Source organism: Corticium candelabrum, chromosome 12, assembly GCF_963422355.1.
Source record: "Corticium candelabrum chromosome 12, ooCorCand1.1, whole genome shotgun sequence".
In the NCBI taxonomy this organism is placed as follows: domain Eukaryota; kingdom Metazoa; phylum Porifera; class Homoscleromorpha; order Homosclerophorida; family Plakinidae; genus Corticium; species Corticium candelabrum.
This window is the reverse complement of record NC_085096.1, coordinates 1,675,481-1,692,644: the sequence shown is the minus strand read 5'-3', so window position 1 is coordinate 1,692,644 and position 17,164 is coordinate 1,675,481. Positions and strand designations below refer to the sequence as shown.

Sequence of the window (17,164 nt, the reverse complement as noted above, 5' to 3'; positions counted from 1 at the left end):
ATCTAGGAGGCAGAAAGCGATAGGAACGCTCTCCTGGCAATTTGTGAAGTGTTTGTGCGCCACACCACGCCACGCCTTAATTTGCAACCACAACAAGGGCGGTTCCCAGAAATTGCACACAATGCTCACTAATGCAGATTTATTAACTTCGTGGGCGGTCTGAAACCAGTCTCTCTACGGCAAGGATTGATTATCCGGGGAATGACGACGGGCGGAAAGATTTGGTCAAGTCTACCAGAAGATGGCTGCTGGAGGATTTGATGCTCGGTTTGTAGATCGATTATCGGACAGACACACATGCACGATATGTCTTTTGGCATTGAGAGAGCCAACAGTCACCAAATGTGGCCATTTGTTTTGTAACAACTGTGTGAGGCTCTTGGCAAGGTGTGGCCGCATTGTGTGTCCTGTGTGTAGAGAGGAACAGAATGAATCAGAAATCTATCCAAACAACTATGATAAAAGAGAAATAATGAGTCTGAAGATCTACTGTGATCAACAAGAGAAGGGATGTGGATGGAAAGGAGAACTAAGGGAGAGAGAAACACACAACGAGACTTGTGGGTATGTTGACGTTCTGTGCTATGACTGTGAAGAAATGGTCATGAAGAAAGACATAGAAAATCGTACAAAGAAAACGTGCAAGAACAGGAAAGTTGAATGTGTCTACTGTAAGACCACTGTGACGTTCACGTTTCTGAATGATCACCATGGAAAATGTGAGATGTATCAGGTCCCATGTGAATATTGTAAACAACGAGTGGCTAGAAGAGAGATGAATAAACATGTCAGTAAAGATGGGACATGCTCTTACAGTTCATTAGCATGTGAATTCAGGGAAGCAGGTTGTCAGTTTATCGGCAATAGGAAAGCATTAAAAAATCATTTACATTATGAGCTTGCATCTCATGTTAGTCTTTTGATGAAACAACAGTCCAAGACCAAGTCATTACTTTCATCCACAAGAGCTTGTCTTGCAAAAAGAGAATGTGAACTTGAGAATTTAAAATTATTTCTTACCAAGAACATTACAATGCCTGTTTCTCAACCTGACATTTTTGTGTATGAGTGGAATATAACCAATTGGTCATTCTGGTGCACATCAGACTTAGACAACCGGATACTTTCCAAGCCATTTTACACGGGACCACAAGGATATTGTTTGTGTCTTAGGCTTTTTCCAGCTGGATTCGGTGACTTTACAGGATCTCATGTCTCTGTGGATGTATTTGTACATAAAGGAGATTATGATGATCAACTTCCTAAGAAACAGCACTGCAAGTTTTCATTCACATTAATAGACCAACAACCTGATGCAATAAATGTGGTTGTAAGACGAGAGAAAACGGTTGAACTTATCCCTGGCAAATATTTTGATGCAACCAATGACTTTAACTCACGAAACATTGAATTCACGATCCTACGTTCATAATAATGAAATATTTATTCAGTTTTGCCTTCAACTCAATTGCTCTAACTTCAATGCAGAGCAGACTCTTTTATAAGACTGTGCTGGAGAAGACATGAAGGATTGATCTTCTGCTACATTATTATTTGCTGTCTTTATGTTAATTGCGTGTACTAGGTATTACAGTTTTAGATCTAGGCGGATGTGTGGGAAAGATGACCATTGTATTACTTTATTGTCTGAGAAGTTGAGTGCATGGTTTTTCAGTAGTTGTGAGTTTGTAGCTACAGTATCAAATGTTTTTCTGTGCATTCTAGCAAGAAACATGAAAAATGGGTTTTTAGTGAACCTGCAGTGGTGTGTGTGTGTGTGTGTGTGTGTGTGTGTGTGTGTGTGTGTGCGCGCGCGTGTGTGTGTGTGTGTGCGTGTGTGTGCGTGCGTGTGTGTGTGTGCGTGTGTGTGTGTGTGTGTGTGTGTGTGTGTGTGTGTGTGTGCGCGCGCGTGTGTGTGTGTGTGTGTGTGTGTGTGTGTGCGCGCGCGCGCGCGTGTGTGTGTGTGTGTGTGTGTGTGTGTGTGTGTGTGTGTGTGTTAGTGTTACCGCATACCCGGTTAATTGATTGAGCAAACAAACTCCAGTTCATCTCATTTCAGAACGCCGGAGTCTCGTTTCTGGCCGAAATCCGACTAGGCCATTGGTCTTGGACGGCTGAACTCGACCGGGACGTCGAGTTACACAACGATCGGAGATCGGCGTCGTGTCGATAGGCGCATTACATCCAGACAGGCGGAAGCGTGGGTTGGCGTATTTATTGCCGAGCGTAGCGAGGCTTCTAAAGTCCATTCGAACAATAGATATTTGGGAAAATTACCAGATCTTGGTATTCCGGGCACTTACAAACATGGAAATGATACCTCCGGAATGCACGTGAAGAGGTGGAGACACTGGTGCATTCTAACAGTCAGAATGATGCTCAAATACGTTGGAACGAGCAGCTTCCGGAATATTACATATGTAGACTGCACCCCAGTCGGACATGGCCCATCCTATTCTAGCTAAAAAGTAGATGTAATCACCTTAACTGCATTCCTTAGAATACACTAGACAGCCAATTAGTTTTCAATGACGTCTCCAGAGTCACAAGCAAACTCAATTCAGAGCTTTAGAAGACATACTCACCTACTTTTTTCATTAGTATTTCTGCAGCTGTTCTAGAATGCCATCACAAGCTTGTAATGAGTGTTTACATTGTGTTTAGCAGACGTCATTGAAGTAGTTACACTAATTCAATTTCCTATTTTCCCCACTAGACAGTCCAAACTGACGAAGGTAAGTAACAACCACAATTCCCACACTGCACCTATTGTTCGAATGGACAACAGAAATGGGCGTGGTCCTGTACCGCTCTCCATCGAGCTTTTGGTATATATCAGGCAGTGCGGTAGCATTCCCTATGTAGGAATGCGAGGAATTTAAAATGGCAGCACATACAATAGTATTCAAACGCATCCGAACCAGATCTCTCAGAACTCATTACAGATATCTCGGACCCACGTAGCGCTCAACTTTAAACGTTCCTAATGGTAGCCAAACCATCACCGCTGACACCAAACTCCTCAGAAGCCAGCTATCGGCAAATAAAAAACCCGATTTATTCTTTCACATTTCACATTTCACTTTGTCAGCCAGGCTAGCGCCTCACTCGAAGCAGCTACAACGACGAGAGTCACACCAAACGATTCGCTCTTGTCCGAAGAATTGCACTGACCCAACAGCTAGAAATGTGCAAAGTCACCTTGTATCAGTCAACTGCTGCCATGCAATTCCACGTACTGCTTCCCACAACGCCGTGATGTTCAGGTCACGTGTGTACATGTGACTACCGTTTGGAAGCCTAGCTGCCACTTCCACCTGCTGCTACACGCTGCTTACAGTTGCGTGTAGTTGAACATGTACGACTATGTTCAACGACGCGGCGTTCTGTTTGACTCTCTGTGCATGTAAGCGTGTATCTCTTCCGTGGAACCCTAGGTAATGGGAGTTGGTTATAGAGATAGTCCGTACTGGGGCGGGGAGTAGGCGTTTCTTGTAGTATCCGTATTGTCACCATTTTAGGGGCAAGCTTCTGTCCTCCGCAGGTATCTCTCTTTGCGACGGCGGCTTGTACAACATTTCAAGAACGTTCGACTGTGTGTTAGATAGTACGGCGACAGTATACTAATTGCGAAAGATTTAAACCAAATTTTATCGGTGAATTCGCGAGTTTGCCGTAATTTCTTAGTCTGATGGTCGAGTGCGATAAAGCTAATTCTTAGAATAGAGATTATGGAACAGAAGTCTAAAAGTCTCTCCGTTGAATCGCAGAAGCGATACGAGGAGAAAGTTGTACCTGCGGGCCTAAAAACAGGTAGAACGGAGGCTCAACTGTGGACGGAGGAGCCAGAAGTCATTCCCGACGTGAATTGGAGTGACATGCTGTTGTATATGATTGTATGCTGTTAGGTGTACCAGACCTTCTCTTGAGACGAACAAATCTCTCTCTACTGGAAGTGCTCGTAGCAACATAACCCATCCTTGCAGATGGTACAGTACCCAGTCAGGGTTAGTTGAGTCATACACAAAGGATGGCTTTCCTAGAATGGTTCACAGTAGCATAGATTACACTTTTATTATAGAACATACCAGAATGGCATCTCTACCAGACAGAAAGTGCTCAGAGCAAACACGCGAATGCTGCGACGGCTTCCAGTCCTTTCTGTCTAGGCTGGAGATCCACGCTGCCCGTCGTCTGTTGCTCAAATGACGCGTTTCTAGTCCCTGACTGGTTAGTATAGCGGGTATATAGACTAAAAACGTATGTTGCTGCCCTGAATTCTACGATCGTGGCAGTCGAAAACACAGCAACTATATCCATGCTAATACGCTTGCCCCCTAAGATGGCGACTTCCGGAATATCACGTGATTGTGACGTCAAACGCACCATTTCTATAGATGCAATGAGTGTTATTACGTACATCCGTTAGCTGCTACGTACTTCCGTGTATGCTGAGCGTAACGTGGGAGTTGTTTAGAGATGCAATCAAGGATTGAAATCCCAGCCGAGCTGCAAACGTTTACTAGGACTGTTATTTCCATTTCAAACTACACAAGTCTAAAAACATTTTTAGAAAATGATGGGTATGTAGGAATAGGTATGTACTTATGTCATTTATGCCCATCTCCTACATCACAATGTTTTTACCTAAAAAATAAAAAAAACATTTTGAGAAAATGATGAGTATGTAGGGATAGGTATGTACTTAATCATGCTCATCTCGTACATCACAATGTTTTTACCTAAATTAATTAAAATGCAGCAGTCGTGTGTAACACTCACGGTACTGGATTGTGATGTAGGAGATGAGCATGATTAAGTACATACCTATTCCTACATACCCATCATTTTCTCAAAATGTTTTTTATTTTATGTGTGTGTGTGTGTGTGTGTGTGTGTGTGTGTGTGTGTGTGTGTGTGTGCGCACAAATCTCAAATTTCTCCTCCCCAAGACCACGTTTTATGATAGAACCTACGTTAAAAATCGTTTCCGTGTTCGACTACAGATGAGTCTAAGAACGATTCGTTTAAGTGAACAAACGGCGATGAAAACGCTTCATGAACTTCCGTCGCCCCATCTATTTGTATTGTAGCTAGACATTGTGTGTACTTGACAACCAAGAAACACCTTCAGGAGTTGAATGCCACCTACAGTCAACTATTCACACGTCCCATACTACAATCAATCCTTTACTACACTGTGCTGCATCTAACACTGTTGATAGTCAATGTTTGCTGATATCAATTTCTATGTCAGTAAATACCATACCATTGTCGTTACAACGGAACTGAGTGCATACCTAGACTGTACATTTCAATTGCCTTAGGGCATCAATTTCTCGAAAGAGAACAACTGATGAGCGATTAATCTATCAAAACCTCTACAGAGAATTTCGTAATGACGTAAAGTATGCCCTTCGTGACGCCAAGGCCAAATTCTTTCGGGAAAAGCTAACTGCAGCTGCCATGCACAAGTGTCCTTCAAAGTTTTGGAATACCATCAATCAAATTTCGGGGCGCATAGAGTTTCTTCTGTTCAGTTATCACCCGTAGCAGCTCTTGGCAGACAATTTAGTTCAGTTGTCGGCACAATTGAGACTGCTGAATTTAATAGCTCTCAGTCGCAGAAGCAATTCCAAGGATCTACTAATCTCTCTTATTTCTCGACTATTACTGAGCTGGAGGTTTACAATCTACTATCAAAACTTAATGCGAACAAAGCAAGTGGCTGGGATGAAGTAGAAGCAAAATATCTCAAAATTAGTGCAGCTGCCATTGAGCTGCCATTGCTCCCCCTCTTACGGCACTCTTCAATACCTCGCTGGCTTCTGGTAAACTTCCTGAAGATTGGAAATGCGCCAAAATTACTCCCGTCTTTAAATCGTGTGCCCGAAGTGATCCAACGAACTATCGGCCTATTTCTCTTTTGCCAATTGTCTCCAAACTTTTGAAACAGTTTGTCTTCAACAATTTTAGTCAGCATTTGAAAGCGAACTCGCTTTATAACCAGAATGTCAATATAGTTTTCGAAAAGGTCGATCAACCCAGGATGCTGTCAGTATACTAGCGGATGACCTACTCAAAGCAAAAGATAATCGTCGTTGTTCGGGAGCCGTGCTCCTTGATGTTCAAAAAGCATTTGACACGGTGAATCATCGTCTACTTCTTCGTAAGCTGTCTCTTGACGGAGTCGGTGGCAATGCTCATCGCTGGTTTTCTAACTATCTTACCGGCCGCCGACAATTTGTGAAAGTCGGAGATGATATCTCTCTAAAGGTTCTTGTTGTACGAGATGTTCCACAAGGTTCTAAGCTTGGACCATTATTATTCAATTATTATACCGGGGATCTGCCCCCCGCTATCAGAAAGTCTTCTCTTATTCTATTTGCGGACGATGCGTGTCTTTATACAAGCGGGAAATCATTTAATGAAGTGACTTCTACCTTGCAGTTCGATCTCGATTCTCTATCCAACTGGTACCAACACAACATCATGTCATTGAATGAAAAAAATCTGAGTTGTTGCTATTTAAATTTTTTGCGACAGTTCGATGCTGTCTAACTACTCCGTCGAGATTGGTGAAACTTTCCTCAAACAAACAGACTCAGTAAGATATCTAGGTGTTATATTTGATAAATATCTAAACTGGCGCCCGCAGCTCGACGCAGCTGTTAGGAAAAGTGGCAGGAAGATTGGGATTTTATATCGTTGTCATCATCTCTTTGACCACCACTCTCGACTAGCTATAGTAAAATCAGTGATTCAGCCTGATCTAGATTATTGCGCTGTTGTATGGAATAATGGCACTGCGGCCATAGCGAAGCGGATTCAGAGAATTGAAAAAAGGTTTTTGAGAGTACTTTATGGTCTGAAACCAAGGGAATCTACTGGAAATATGTCTTCTGCCTTCTCTAAATTTGGTCTCCAATCACATAAAGGCCAGACACTCTTTCTACCTAAATACACTAGCTCACCGGTGTCTACATTCTTTAGTCCCTAACAATGTTAACTTCCGGTATCACTCATTTGAAAATCATTATTCTTACTCAATCAGGACTACATATGCCTAATCCAAACACTGAAGCACTTCGGCAGTCTTCCTTTTATCGTGCTCAAAAGTTCTGGAATTCTCTTCCATGTAGGCTAAGAATAGTCTCTGAAGTGTCTAATTTTACGCAGCATCTACGGAAGTTCTGTTACAGTGTAGATGATATTTAGATTCATGTTTTCTAAAATATTAGATAATGTTTCACCTATACTGTATAGTATGTATGTTAGCGTAAATATTCATGTATGTGTGCTTTGTACGGTACCCGAAAGCTCGACCGCTGAGTTGAGGGTTTTCCATGGTAAAAGAAATCAAATACAATTGTCTTGATCACCATCGCAAAACGACGACTACCTATACCAGGCCAATATACGTAATCTAAACTACTAGGAAGTTCGTATGTTTACTTCCATGACAGCTAGGGTTTCAACAAATACGTATTGTATAGCTAGAACTCGGCATTTCAGTAGACGGTATGAAAACTCCGTTGGACGTGTTACTCACGAACGCGAGGCGCCTAGACGGATACCGTACGACTAGTAGAAGGTTATTTTTGTATAAAATAACAAGAAGGATGAAGAAAGCATGTGGAAAGAAAGTGTCATCGTTTTTAACCAGACTCTGCCTGCCTAGTCAGCGACAGCTGCAGGTTGTGTTGCCACATAGCATAGTTAGAAGTGATAGGAAATATATTAGTTAAAAATGCAAACCATTGTTGGGACGATCGAGCCTCAGTGAGAACAGACAGATCCGAGACACAGTGATTTGTCATTGTGGAGAACATGCACGTTTACGTCTAGTGCTAACGTAAATTTCTTTGTAGTTTTGAGTTCCAGCCTGTTTGCATTCTCATACTGTAGTACCGTGTGTGTATAGCTAGTCTCTTGTTACCAGACCCTTCCCCGCCTTCATACTTCCGGTTAGATAGTTTCCTCTGGATAAAACAGTAATGACAGATTCTCTACGACATTAGAATAGTAATAGCCATGTGACACAAAATAGATAAAAACAAAAATTAAATTTAATTAAGTTGTGCAGCATTGCTAACCCTAAGTTTTTCGTATCATTCCTAGTCAGTTGTGCTTGTAGGACAAATGTTAATTTCCATTCTTAACCACGTCATCTCGACTCTCAACTTTCAGAATGTTTGATTAAAAATTTCAGCCTCATCTGAATCGTAATACGTGTTAGTCTTACACGTGAGCTACTTTAAGTTACACCCATCACGTGAGCGCAACCTGTGTACAGCTAAGACCGTATTCACATCTAGCCCCGACGCTTTCGGTGGCCCTTCCACGCGAGGATAGCAACTGGCGGTATCACGTGATGTTGTCTCGACGGAAGGCCTAGTGTCTAGGCTAGTTCACATCAGCATCTAGCATTAGCGCAAACGCATTCACACCGCTGACTATTTTTATTATTAAGTCACGTGAGCACGTGAGTGTAATTATCTAGCCTCTACAGTTTTCATCCATCATATCCGTCAAGAATTCACGTTAATTGTCTTGACGAATCCATTGCTGTAGGAGGAAAACATTTTGTTTGCTTTTTCTGGCAGCTCTTTCAGGGACGGCAGGAAGTTGTCACAGGCACATAGTACACACACACACACACACACACACACACACACACACACACACACACACACACACACACACACACACACACACACACACACACACACACACATCTGCATGCGTATACGTCACCATGTTGCTGCGTTTGTACGTCTAGCTGACATACAACATCACATCACAAACATCGATGACATGCTCTTCTTGTATACACTACCTCACGTGGCACAGTCACGTGCAACCACCACTAAAGCCACTAGTGCGGTTGTAATGTACTGCTCTCTAGTAGACTATGACTTTAGAATGGGGTTAGAATGGAGTTACACTAATCAGGATTAGGACTGGTGTGAACACGCTCTAGGCTATGCCTGGATGGCTGCCGAAGGATTTGATGCTCGGTTTGTAGATCGATTACCGGACAGATCAAGCAAGATCGCTATGTCTTCTAGCGATACTATACGCCTGCTGTTAGGTCATTGTTTGAGACGTTGAGTGAGTTTTAGTAGTTAGGGTTTGTAGATATCAATATTTTGCGGTAAATGGATCCTAGCAACAAATTCTGAAACACAATTCTCGAGTCAGTCTAGCTTCAATCTGCAGCTCGTGTGTGTGTGTGTGTGTGTGTGTGTGTGTGTGCGTGCGTGTGTGTGTGTGCGTGCGTGCGTGTGCGTTGAAATAGAATAAAAGTATTAATTTCCACTTTCGTTCCACTGAATCAGTAGCTAAGTAATCTTTTCATCTCAACTCTCAACTTTCAGAAAGCCTCACTAGACTCTGCGATGTCAACAGTAAATACAAATAACTACTGTAAGTTTACTAACGTCAACTGCTGCTTCCAATTAGCTGCAGTTGACAAACAACTCGGATAATCCTGCAGCTAATATTGTTTCCACACTTGTCAGTCAATCACGTGAGCTGCGTAGGTTACGCCCATCACGTGAGCGCAACCTGGTCATGCTGTCCGAAGATGGCTGCTGGAGGATTTGATGCTCGGTTTGTAGATCGATTATCGGACAGACACACATGTCCGGTATGTCTTTTGGCATTGAGAGAACCAACCATCACCAAATGTGGCCATTTGTTTTGTAACGACTGTGTGAGGTCCTTGGCAAGGCGTGGCCGCATTGAATGTCCTGTGTGTAGAGAGGAACAGAATAAATCAGAAATATTTCCAAACAACTATGATAAAAGAGAAATAATGAGTCTGAAGATCTACTGTGATCAACAAGAAGGGATGTGGATGGAAAGGAGAACTAAGGGAGAGAGAAACACACAACGAGACTTGTGGGTATGTTGATGTTCTATGCAAAAATGAATGTGAACTAATGGTGATGAAAAAAGATATGGAAAGTCATGTGAAGAAAACGTGCATGAACAGGAAAGTTGAATGTAGGTACTGTAAGATCACAGTGACATTCAAATTTCTGAATGATCACCATGCACAATGTGAGATGTTTCCAGTTGCATGTAAATATTGTCAAGAACAAGTGGTTAGAAAAGAGATGAATGAACATGTCAGCAAGGATGGGACATGCCCTAACAGTCCATTAGAATGCGAATTTAGTGAAGCAGGTTGTCGGTTTATTGGCAATAGAAATGAAATGACAATTCATGATCACAATGATGTTACATCTCATCTTAGTCTTTTGATGAAACAACAATCCAATACCAAGTCATCACTTGCAGTCACCAAGTCATTACTTTCATCCACAAGAGCCTGTCTTGCTAAAAGGGAATTTGAACTTGAATTCATTACCAAGAAGGGCCCTGTTTCTAAACTTGACATATGTGTCTTTGAGTGGAATATAACCGATTGGTTAGAATGCAAGAGGAAATCAAAGTTGAATTCATTCTATAGGATAAAGTCAAAGCCATTTCACACAGGACCACAAGGATATAATTTATATCTTGTGCTTTTTCCAATGGGTTATGGTCGCTACAGAGGATCTCATGTCTCTGTCGATGCATATGTGTGTAAAGGAGATCAACTTCCTAAGAAACAGCACTGCAAGTTTTCATTCACACTAATAGACCAACAACCTGATGCAATAAATGTGGTCGTAAGACGAGAGAAAACGATTGAACTTATGCCTGGGAAATTTTTTTCTGCAACCGATGACTTCATAACTCACGAAGAATTGAGATCACGATCCTACATTCAGAATAATGGAATTGTTATTCAGTTTTGTCTTCAACTCAATGTGCCCTAACTTCAATGCAAACCAGACTTTTATAAGACTGTTTTGGAGAGGACACGAAGGATTGATTTTTTACAATGACTTGCTGTCTCATATGTATGTTGTGTGTATACTGTAGTGTTACAGTTTTTAGTAGTTGCGATTTGGTAGTTACAGTAGCAATCTGTTTTACTGTGCATTACAGCAAGAAACATGGTTCTCTGGTCATACTATCTTTAGTCTGATATCCACGAATGTGTATAGCTAGTCTCTTGTTACCAGACCCTTCCCCGCCTTCATACTTCCGGTTAGAAAGTTTCCTCTGGACAAAACAGTAATGACAGATTTTCTGCGACATTAGAATAGTAATAGCCATGTGACACAAAACAGTTAAAAACAAAAATTAAATTTAATTAAGTTGTGCATCATTGCTAACCCTAAATTTTTAGTATCATTCCTAGTCAGTTTTGGTTGTAGGACAAACGTTAATTTCCACTCTTTTAACCACGTCATCTCGACTCTCAACTTTCAGAATGTTTAATTAAAGAGTTCAGCCTCATCTGAATCGTAATACGTGTTAGTCTTACACGTGAGCTATTTTAAGTTACGCCCATCACGTGAGCGCAACCTGTGTACAGCTAAGACCGCATTCACACCTAACCCCGGCACTTTCGGTGGTCCTTCCACGCGAGGATAGCAACTGGCGGTATCACGTGATGTTGTCTCGAAGGAAAACCTAGTGTCTAGGCTAGTTCACACCGACATCCAGCATTAGCGCAAACGCGGTTACAATTTTTATTATTAAGTCACGTGAGCACGTGAGTGTAATTATCTAGCCTCTACAGTTTTATCCATCATATCCGGCAAGAATTCGCTTTAATTGTCTTAACGAATCCATTGCTGTAGGAGGAAAACATTTTGTTTGCTTTCTCTGGCAGCTCTTTCAGGGACGGCAGGAAGTTGTCACAGGCATGTAGAACACACACATCTGCATGCGTATACGTCACCATGTTGCTGCGTTTGTACGTCTAGCTGACATAACAACATCACCTCACAAGCATCGGTGACATCCTCTTCTTGTATACACTACCTCACTTGCCAAAGTCACGTGCAACCACCACTAACGCCACTAGTGCGGTTGTAATGTACTGCTCTCTAGTAGACTATGGCTTTAGAATGGGGTTAGAATGACGTTACACAATCAGGATTAGAACCGGTGTGAACACGCTCTAGGCTATGCAGCGCCGGGTCCAGGAATTTTGAAAGAGGGAGTTCACTGTTAGCAGTTATTTGTAGCATTACTAATTTTCTCTTTTTTAATGAAATTATATAAAATTATTGAACCACGCCTATTGAAAAAGAGAGGGTTGCAACTCCCTGAACCCCCCGCCTGGATCCGTCCCTGCTGTGCCTAGACGGCTGCTGAAGGATTTGATGCTCGGTTTGTAAATCGATTACCGGACAGATCACACATGATCGCTATGTCTTTTAGCTATATTATACGCCTGCTATTATATAAGTCTTTATCTGAAATTGAGTGAGTTTTAGTAGTTATGGTTTGTAGATATCAATAAATTGTTGTAAATGGATCTTAGCAACAAAATTCTGAACAAAATTCTCTGGTCAGACTGTATAGCTTCAATCTGCAGTTCGTGTGTGTGTGTGTGTGTGTGTGTGTGTGTGTGTGTGTGTGTGTGTGTGTGTGTGTGTGTGTGTGTACGTGTGCGTGCGTGCTTGCGAGCGTGTGTGCATACGTGCGTGCATACGTGCGTGCGTGTGTTAAAATCAAATGTTTCTACGCTAGACATCACACTATTAGAATTAAAACAAAAAAATTATCACACTAGAACGATAAAAATAATTATGCACACAGCTAGTACAGTACAGCATTGCTAACCTCGTACCGTTCCAATTCGTTTCTGTCGTATAATTGCGTAAATATTAATTTCCACTTTCGTTCCACTTTCCACTGAATCAGTAACTAAGTAACCATTTCATCTCAAATCAAGTTCTCAACTTTCAGAAAGTCTCACTGGACTCTACGATGTCAACGGCAAATGCAGATAACTACTAGAAGTTTACTAACATCAACTGCTGCTTCCAGTTGGCTGCAGTTGACAAACAACTCGGTTGATCTTGCAGCTAATATTGTTTCCGCACTTGTCAGTCAATAAGTAAGCTACTTTAAGGTACGCCCATGACGGGATCGCAGCCTTGTCAGAAGATATGGCTGCATGCTGGTAGGCTCGAGTGTCCGGCCGGTCATCTCCTCCCCTGGGGGAGGGGAGAGCTGACTGGCTGGACACTCGAGTCTAGACTGCTGGAGGATTTGATGCTCGGTTTGTAGATCGATTATCGGACAGACACACATGTCCGGTATGTCTTTCGGCATTGAGAGAAACGACCATCACCAAATATGGCCATTTGTTTTGTAACGACTGTTTGAGGCCCTTGGCAAGGTGTGGGCGCATTGTGTGTCCTGTGTGTAGTGAGGAACAGAATGAATCAGAAATCTATCCAAACAGCTATGATAAAAGAGAAATAATGAGTTTGAAGATCTAATGTGATCAACAAGAGAAGGGATGTGGATGGAAAGGAGAACTAAGGGAGAGAGAAACATACAACGAAACTTGCGGGTGTGTTGATGTTCAGTGCAAAAATGAATGTGGAATAATGATGATGAAAAAGATATGGAAAGTCATATGAAGAAAACGTGCATAAACAGGAAATTTGAATGTAGCTACTGTAAGACCACAGTGACATTCAAATTTCTGAATGATCACCATGCACAATGTGAGATGTTTCCAGTTGCATGTAAATATTGTAAAGAACAAGTGGTGAGAAAAGAGATGAATGAACATGTCAGTAAGGATGGGACATGCCCTAACAGTCCATTAGAATGTGAATTTAGTGAAGCAGGTTGTCAGTTTATTAGCAATAGAAATGAAATGACAATTCATGTACAAAATGAGCTCGCATCTCATCTTAGTCTTTTGATGAAACAACAGTCCAATACCAAGTCATTACTTTCATCCACAAGAGCTTGTCTTGCTAAAAGGGAATGTGAACTTGAATTCATTACCAAGAAGGTTGGAATCTAGGGCTAAGTTTCTCAACTTGACATATGTGTCTTTGAGTGGAATATAACCAATTGGTTAGACTGCAGGAAGAAAGCAGAGTTAAAACCATGCTTTATGATAGAGTCAAAGTCATTTTATACGGGCCCACAAGGATACCATTTATGTCTTTTGCTTTATCCAATGGGTTATGGTCGCTATAAAGGATCTCATGTCTCTGTGGATGCATGTGTGTGTGTGTGTGTGTGTGTGTGTGTGTGTGTGTGTGTGTGTGTGTGTGTGTGTGTGTGTGTGTGTGTGTGTGTGTGTGTGTGTGTGTGTGTGTGTGTGTGTGTGTGTGTGTGTGTGTGTGTGTGTGTGTGTGTAAGGGAGATTATGATGATCAACTTCCTAAGAAACAGCACTGCAAGTTTTCATTCACATTAATAGACCAACAACCTGATGCAATAAATGTGGTTGTAAGACGAGAGAAAACTGTTGAGCTTGTCCCTGAGGAATTTTTTGATGCAACCGATGACGTTAAAACTCACGAAAAATTGAATTGACGATCCTACATTCAGAATAATGAAATATTTATTCAGTTTTGTCTTCAACTCAATGTGCTCTAACTTTAATGCAAAATTGACTCTTTTATAAGACTGTGTTGGAGAGCACACGAGTGATGGATTGTTTTTGCTACAAAGACTTGCTGTCTCTATATGTTGTGTGTACTGTAGTGTTACAGTTTAGATCTGTATGGAAGTGTATTTGTGAAATACTATTTGTTAACATTAACGTAATTGTATTACTTTATTGTTTGAGAATTTGAGTGAGTTTTGAGTAGTTGTGAGTTTGTAGTTACAGTATCACTGTGTTTACTGTGCTTGACAGCAAGAAACACGGTTCTTTGGTTACATTATCTTTAGTCATACTATCCACGAATGTCTAAAGCTAGTATCGTGTTACCAACTCTTTCCCGCCCTCGTACTTTCAGTTAGAAAGTTTCTACCGGACAAAACATTAACGATAGATTTTCTACGACATTACAATAGTATAGCCATGTGACGCAAATCAGTAAAAGAAACAGAAATTAAATTTAATTAAGTTGAGCCGCATTGCTAACCCTAAATTTTGAGTATCATTTCTAGTCAATTTTAGTTGTAGGACAGACATTATTTTTCACTCTTAATCACGTCATCTCGACTCTCAACTTTCAGGCTGTCTAGAGAGCTCAGCCTCATCTGAATCGTTAATCTTATCACGTGAGCTTCTTTAAGCTACGCCCATCACGTGAGTGCAACCTGGCTAGAAGATGCATAAGCATGGCTGCTGGAGGATTTGATGCTCGGTTTGTAGATCGATTAATGGACAGACACACATGTTCGCTATGTCTTCTAGCGTTAAGAGAACCGACAGTCTCCAAATGTGGCCATTTGTTTTGTAACGACTGTGTGAGGCCCTTGGCAATTTAAGGTGTGGCTAGTCTCGCGAAAGTATATAGAAACGGTCTGGCTACGCCAGACTAAGACGTGGCCTCAATGTGTCCTGTGTGCATGCAGACTACATAAACAGGAATTTGAATGTAGAGCGACCCCCTTGCTAGCGGACACCATCAATCATCGGACAGCCATGCAGAAGAAGTAACGAAGTAAGACTGAGCTTTATTAAAGCCCACAGTAAGAAGGATTAGTAAAGACTGTGATTCCAGATGCGGGACTTCCAAAGGCTTGAAACGATTAAGCTAGGACGGTAAACGTGATCCTTCTCTGCGATCCCATACATCGGACACCACTATCATTCATCGAACACGACCTCCCCCATGAAAACGCAAAGGCAATTCTGCAACTTCGCACCTGAGATAGGTTTATAGGTGACTAGCTAACACAACAACACTATCCCTGTCTCCTCTCCAGGAGAGATAGCGCATGCTCATTGAGTCGAGGTAACGCCCCTTTCGTCGGACAGTCCTTTTTGTCTTTGCAGCAGCAGTCCGCAGGTAATAATGTGTGGTGCGAGCTAATAATAGCGTATGAGAGTACGCATGCGCTGACTTGTTTATGACTAGATCACGTACGTTGTGTTGCGTTCATAGAGCACTGCCAATAAACCAGCACAAACACTACATGACGGCAAGATATGGTTCAACTACGACTTGAACCACCCGTACCCTTCGATTTCAGCAAGCCCGACGATTGGCCACGCTGACAACGCCGCTTTCACCAGTTCAGGATCTCCTCCGGCTTGGCGGGAGGGGAGGATCCACGACAAATCTCAGCGCTCCTCTATTGCATGGGCGAAGAAGCAGACGAGGTCCTAAGATCCACCACTATCTCTGAGATGACAACAAGAAATGCAACAAAGTGATCGAAACGTTCAAAATTTTTTTCCAAGTTTGTTGCAACGTTATCTTTGAATGCGCAAGTTTCCACTGAAGGAGCCAGCACGACCACGAGTCGATCGAGCAGTACATAACAGGGATCTACTCACTGGCGGAGACTTGCAAATTTGCGGCATAAAAGTCTACATATTTTCCGTGACAACGTCCCAGAGACAATATTGGTCGTCCACTATCCAAGTTGAATAGTATGAAGTTGATTTCAAACTGGATCCAGGAGCTGAGGCAACTGTAATCACAGAGGAGACCTACAAAAGGATCAATCAACCAACATTACAATCATCAAAAAAGCTACTTTATGGCCCAACATCTACCAATCTCAGGGTACTTGGACAGTTTACAACCACACTAGTAACCAGGGACAGGAGCACAGAGGAAACCATTTACGTTGTTGCAGGTCTCAAAGCAAACCTCCTTGGACTACCTGCTATCACCTCTTTACAACTGGTTTCTAGAGTTGAGGCTAATTCTACACAGGACATTCCAAGCAAATTCTCCAAAGTCTTCAGTGGACTTGGCAACCTAGGACAGCCCTATGAAATCAAGCTGAAGGAAGAAGCCAAGCCACATGCATTGCAAACACCACGGAATGTTCCTATTTTGCTGCGAGCAAAGGTGCAGCAGGAACTCGAACGCATGGAACACATGGGAGTTATATCCAAGTAGAGGAGCCAACTCCTTGGTGCGCTGGAATAGTGCTTGTTCAAAGAAGGTTGGACAAGTCCGAATTTGTGTTGACTTGAGACACCTGAACAGCAGTGTGCTCAGGAAAGTCCATCCAATACCGAGAATTGATAACTCGATAGCCCAGCTGGCTGGAGCTACCGTGTTCTCTAAAGTGGACGCCAACAGCGGATTTTGGCAAGTACCACTAGCGGAAAGGTCTCGGTTGCTCACAACGTTTATTACTTCTT

At 42.1% G+C, this 17,164-nt stretch overlaps 2 protein-coding genes across 2 annotated transcripts; both read left to right on the top strand.

Annotated features, from left to right (window-relative positions):
- The first annotated feature begins 241 nt into the window (after positions 1-241).
- On the top strand, positions 242-1,432 carry LOC134188304 (TNF receptor-associated factor 3-like). The gene has a single exon (XM_062656500.1). It carries the CDS (start codon positions 242-244, stop codon positions 1,430-1,432), a length of 1,191 nt encoding a protein of 396 aa, XP_062512484.1.
- An 8,159-nt stretch (positions 1,433-9,591) lies between these two features.
- On the top strand, positions 9,592-11,017 carry LOC134188121 (TNF receptor-associated factor 4-like). Its single transcript, XM_062656313.1, has one exon. The coding sequence runs from the start codon at positions 9,948-9,950 to the stop codon at positions 10,830-10,832; it is 885 nt and encodes a 294-aa protein (XP_062512297.1). The 5' UTR covers positions 9,592-9,947; the 3' UTR covers positions 10,833-11,017.
- Positions 11,018-17,164: the final 6,147 nt, after the last annotated feature.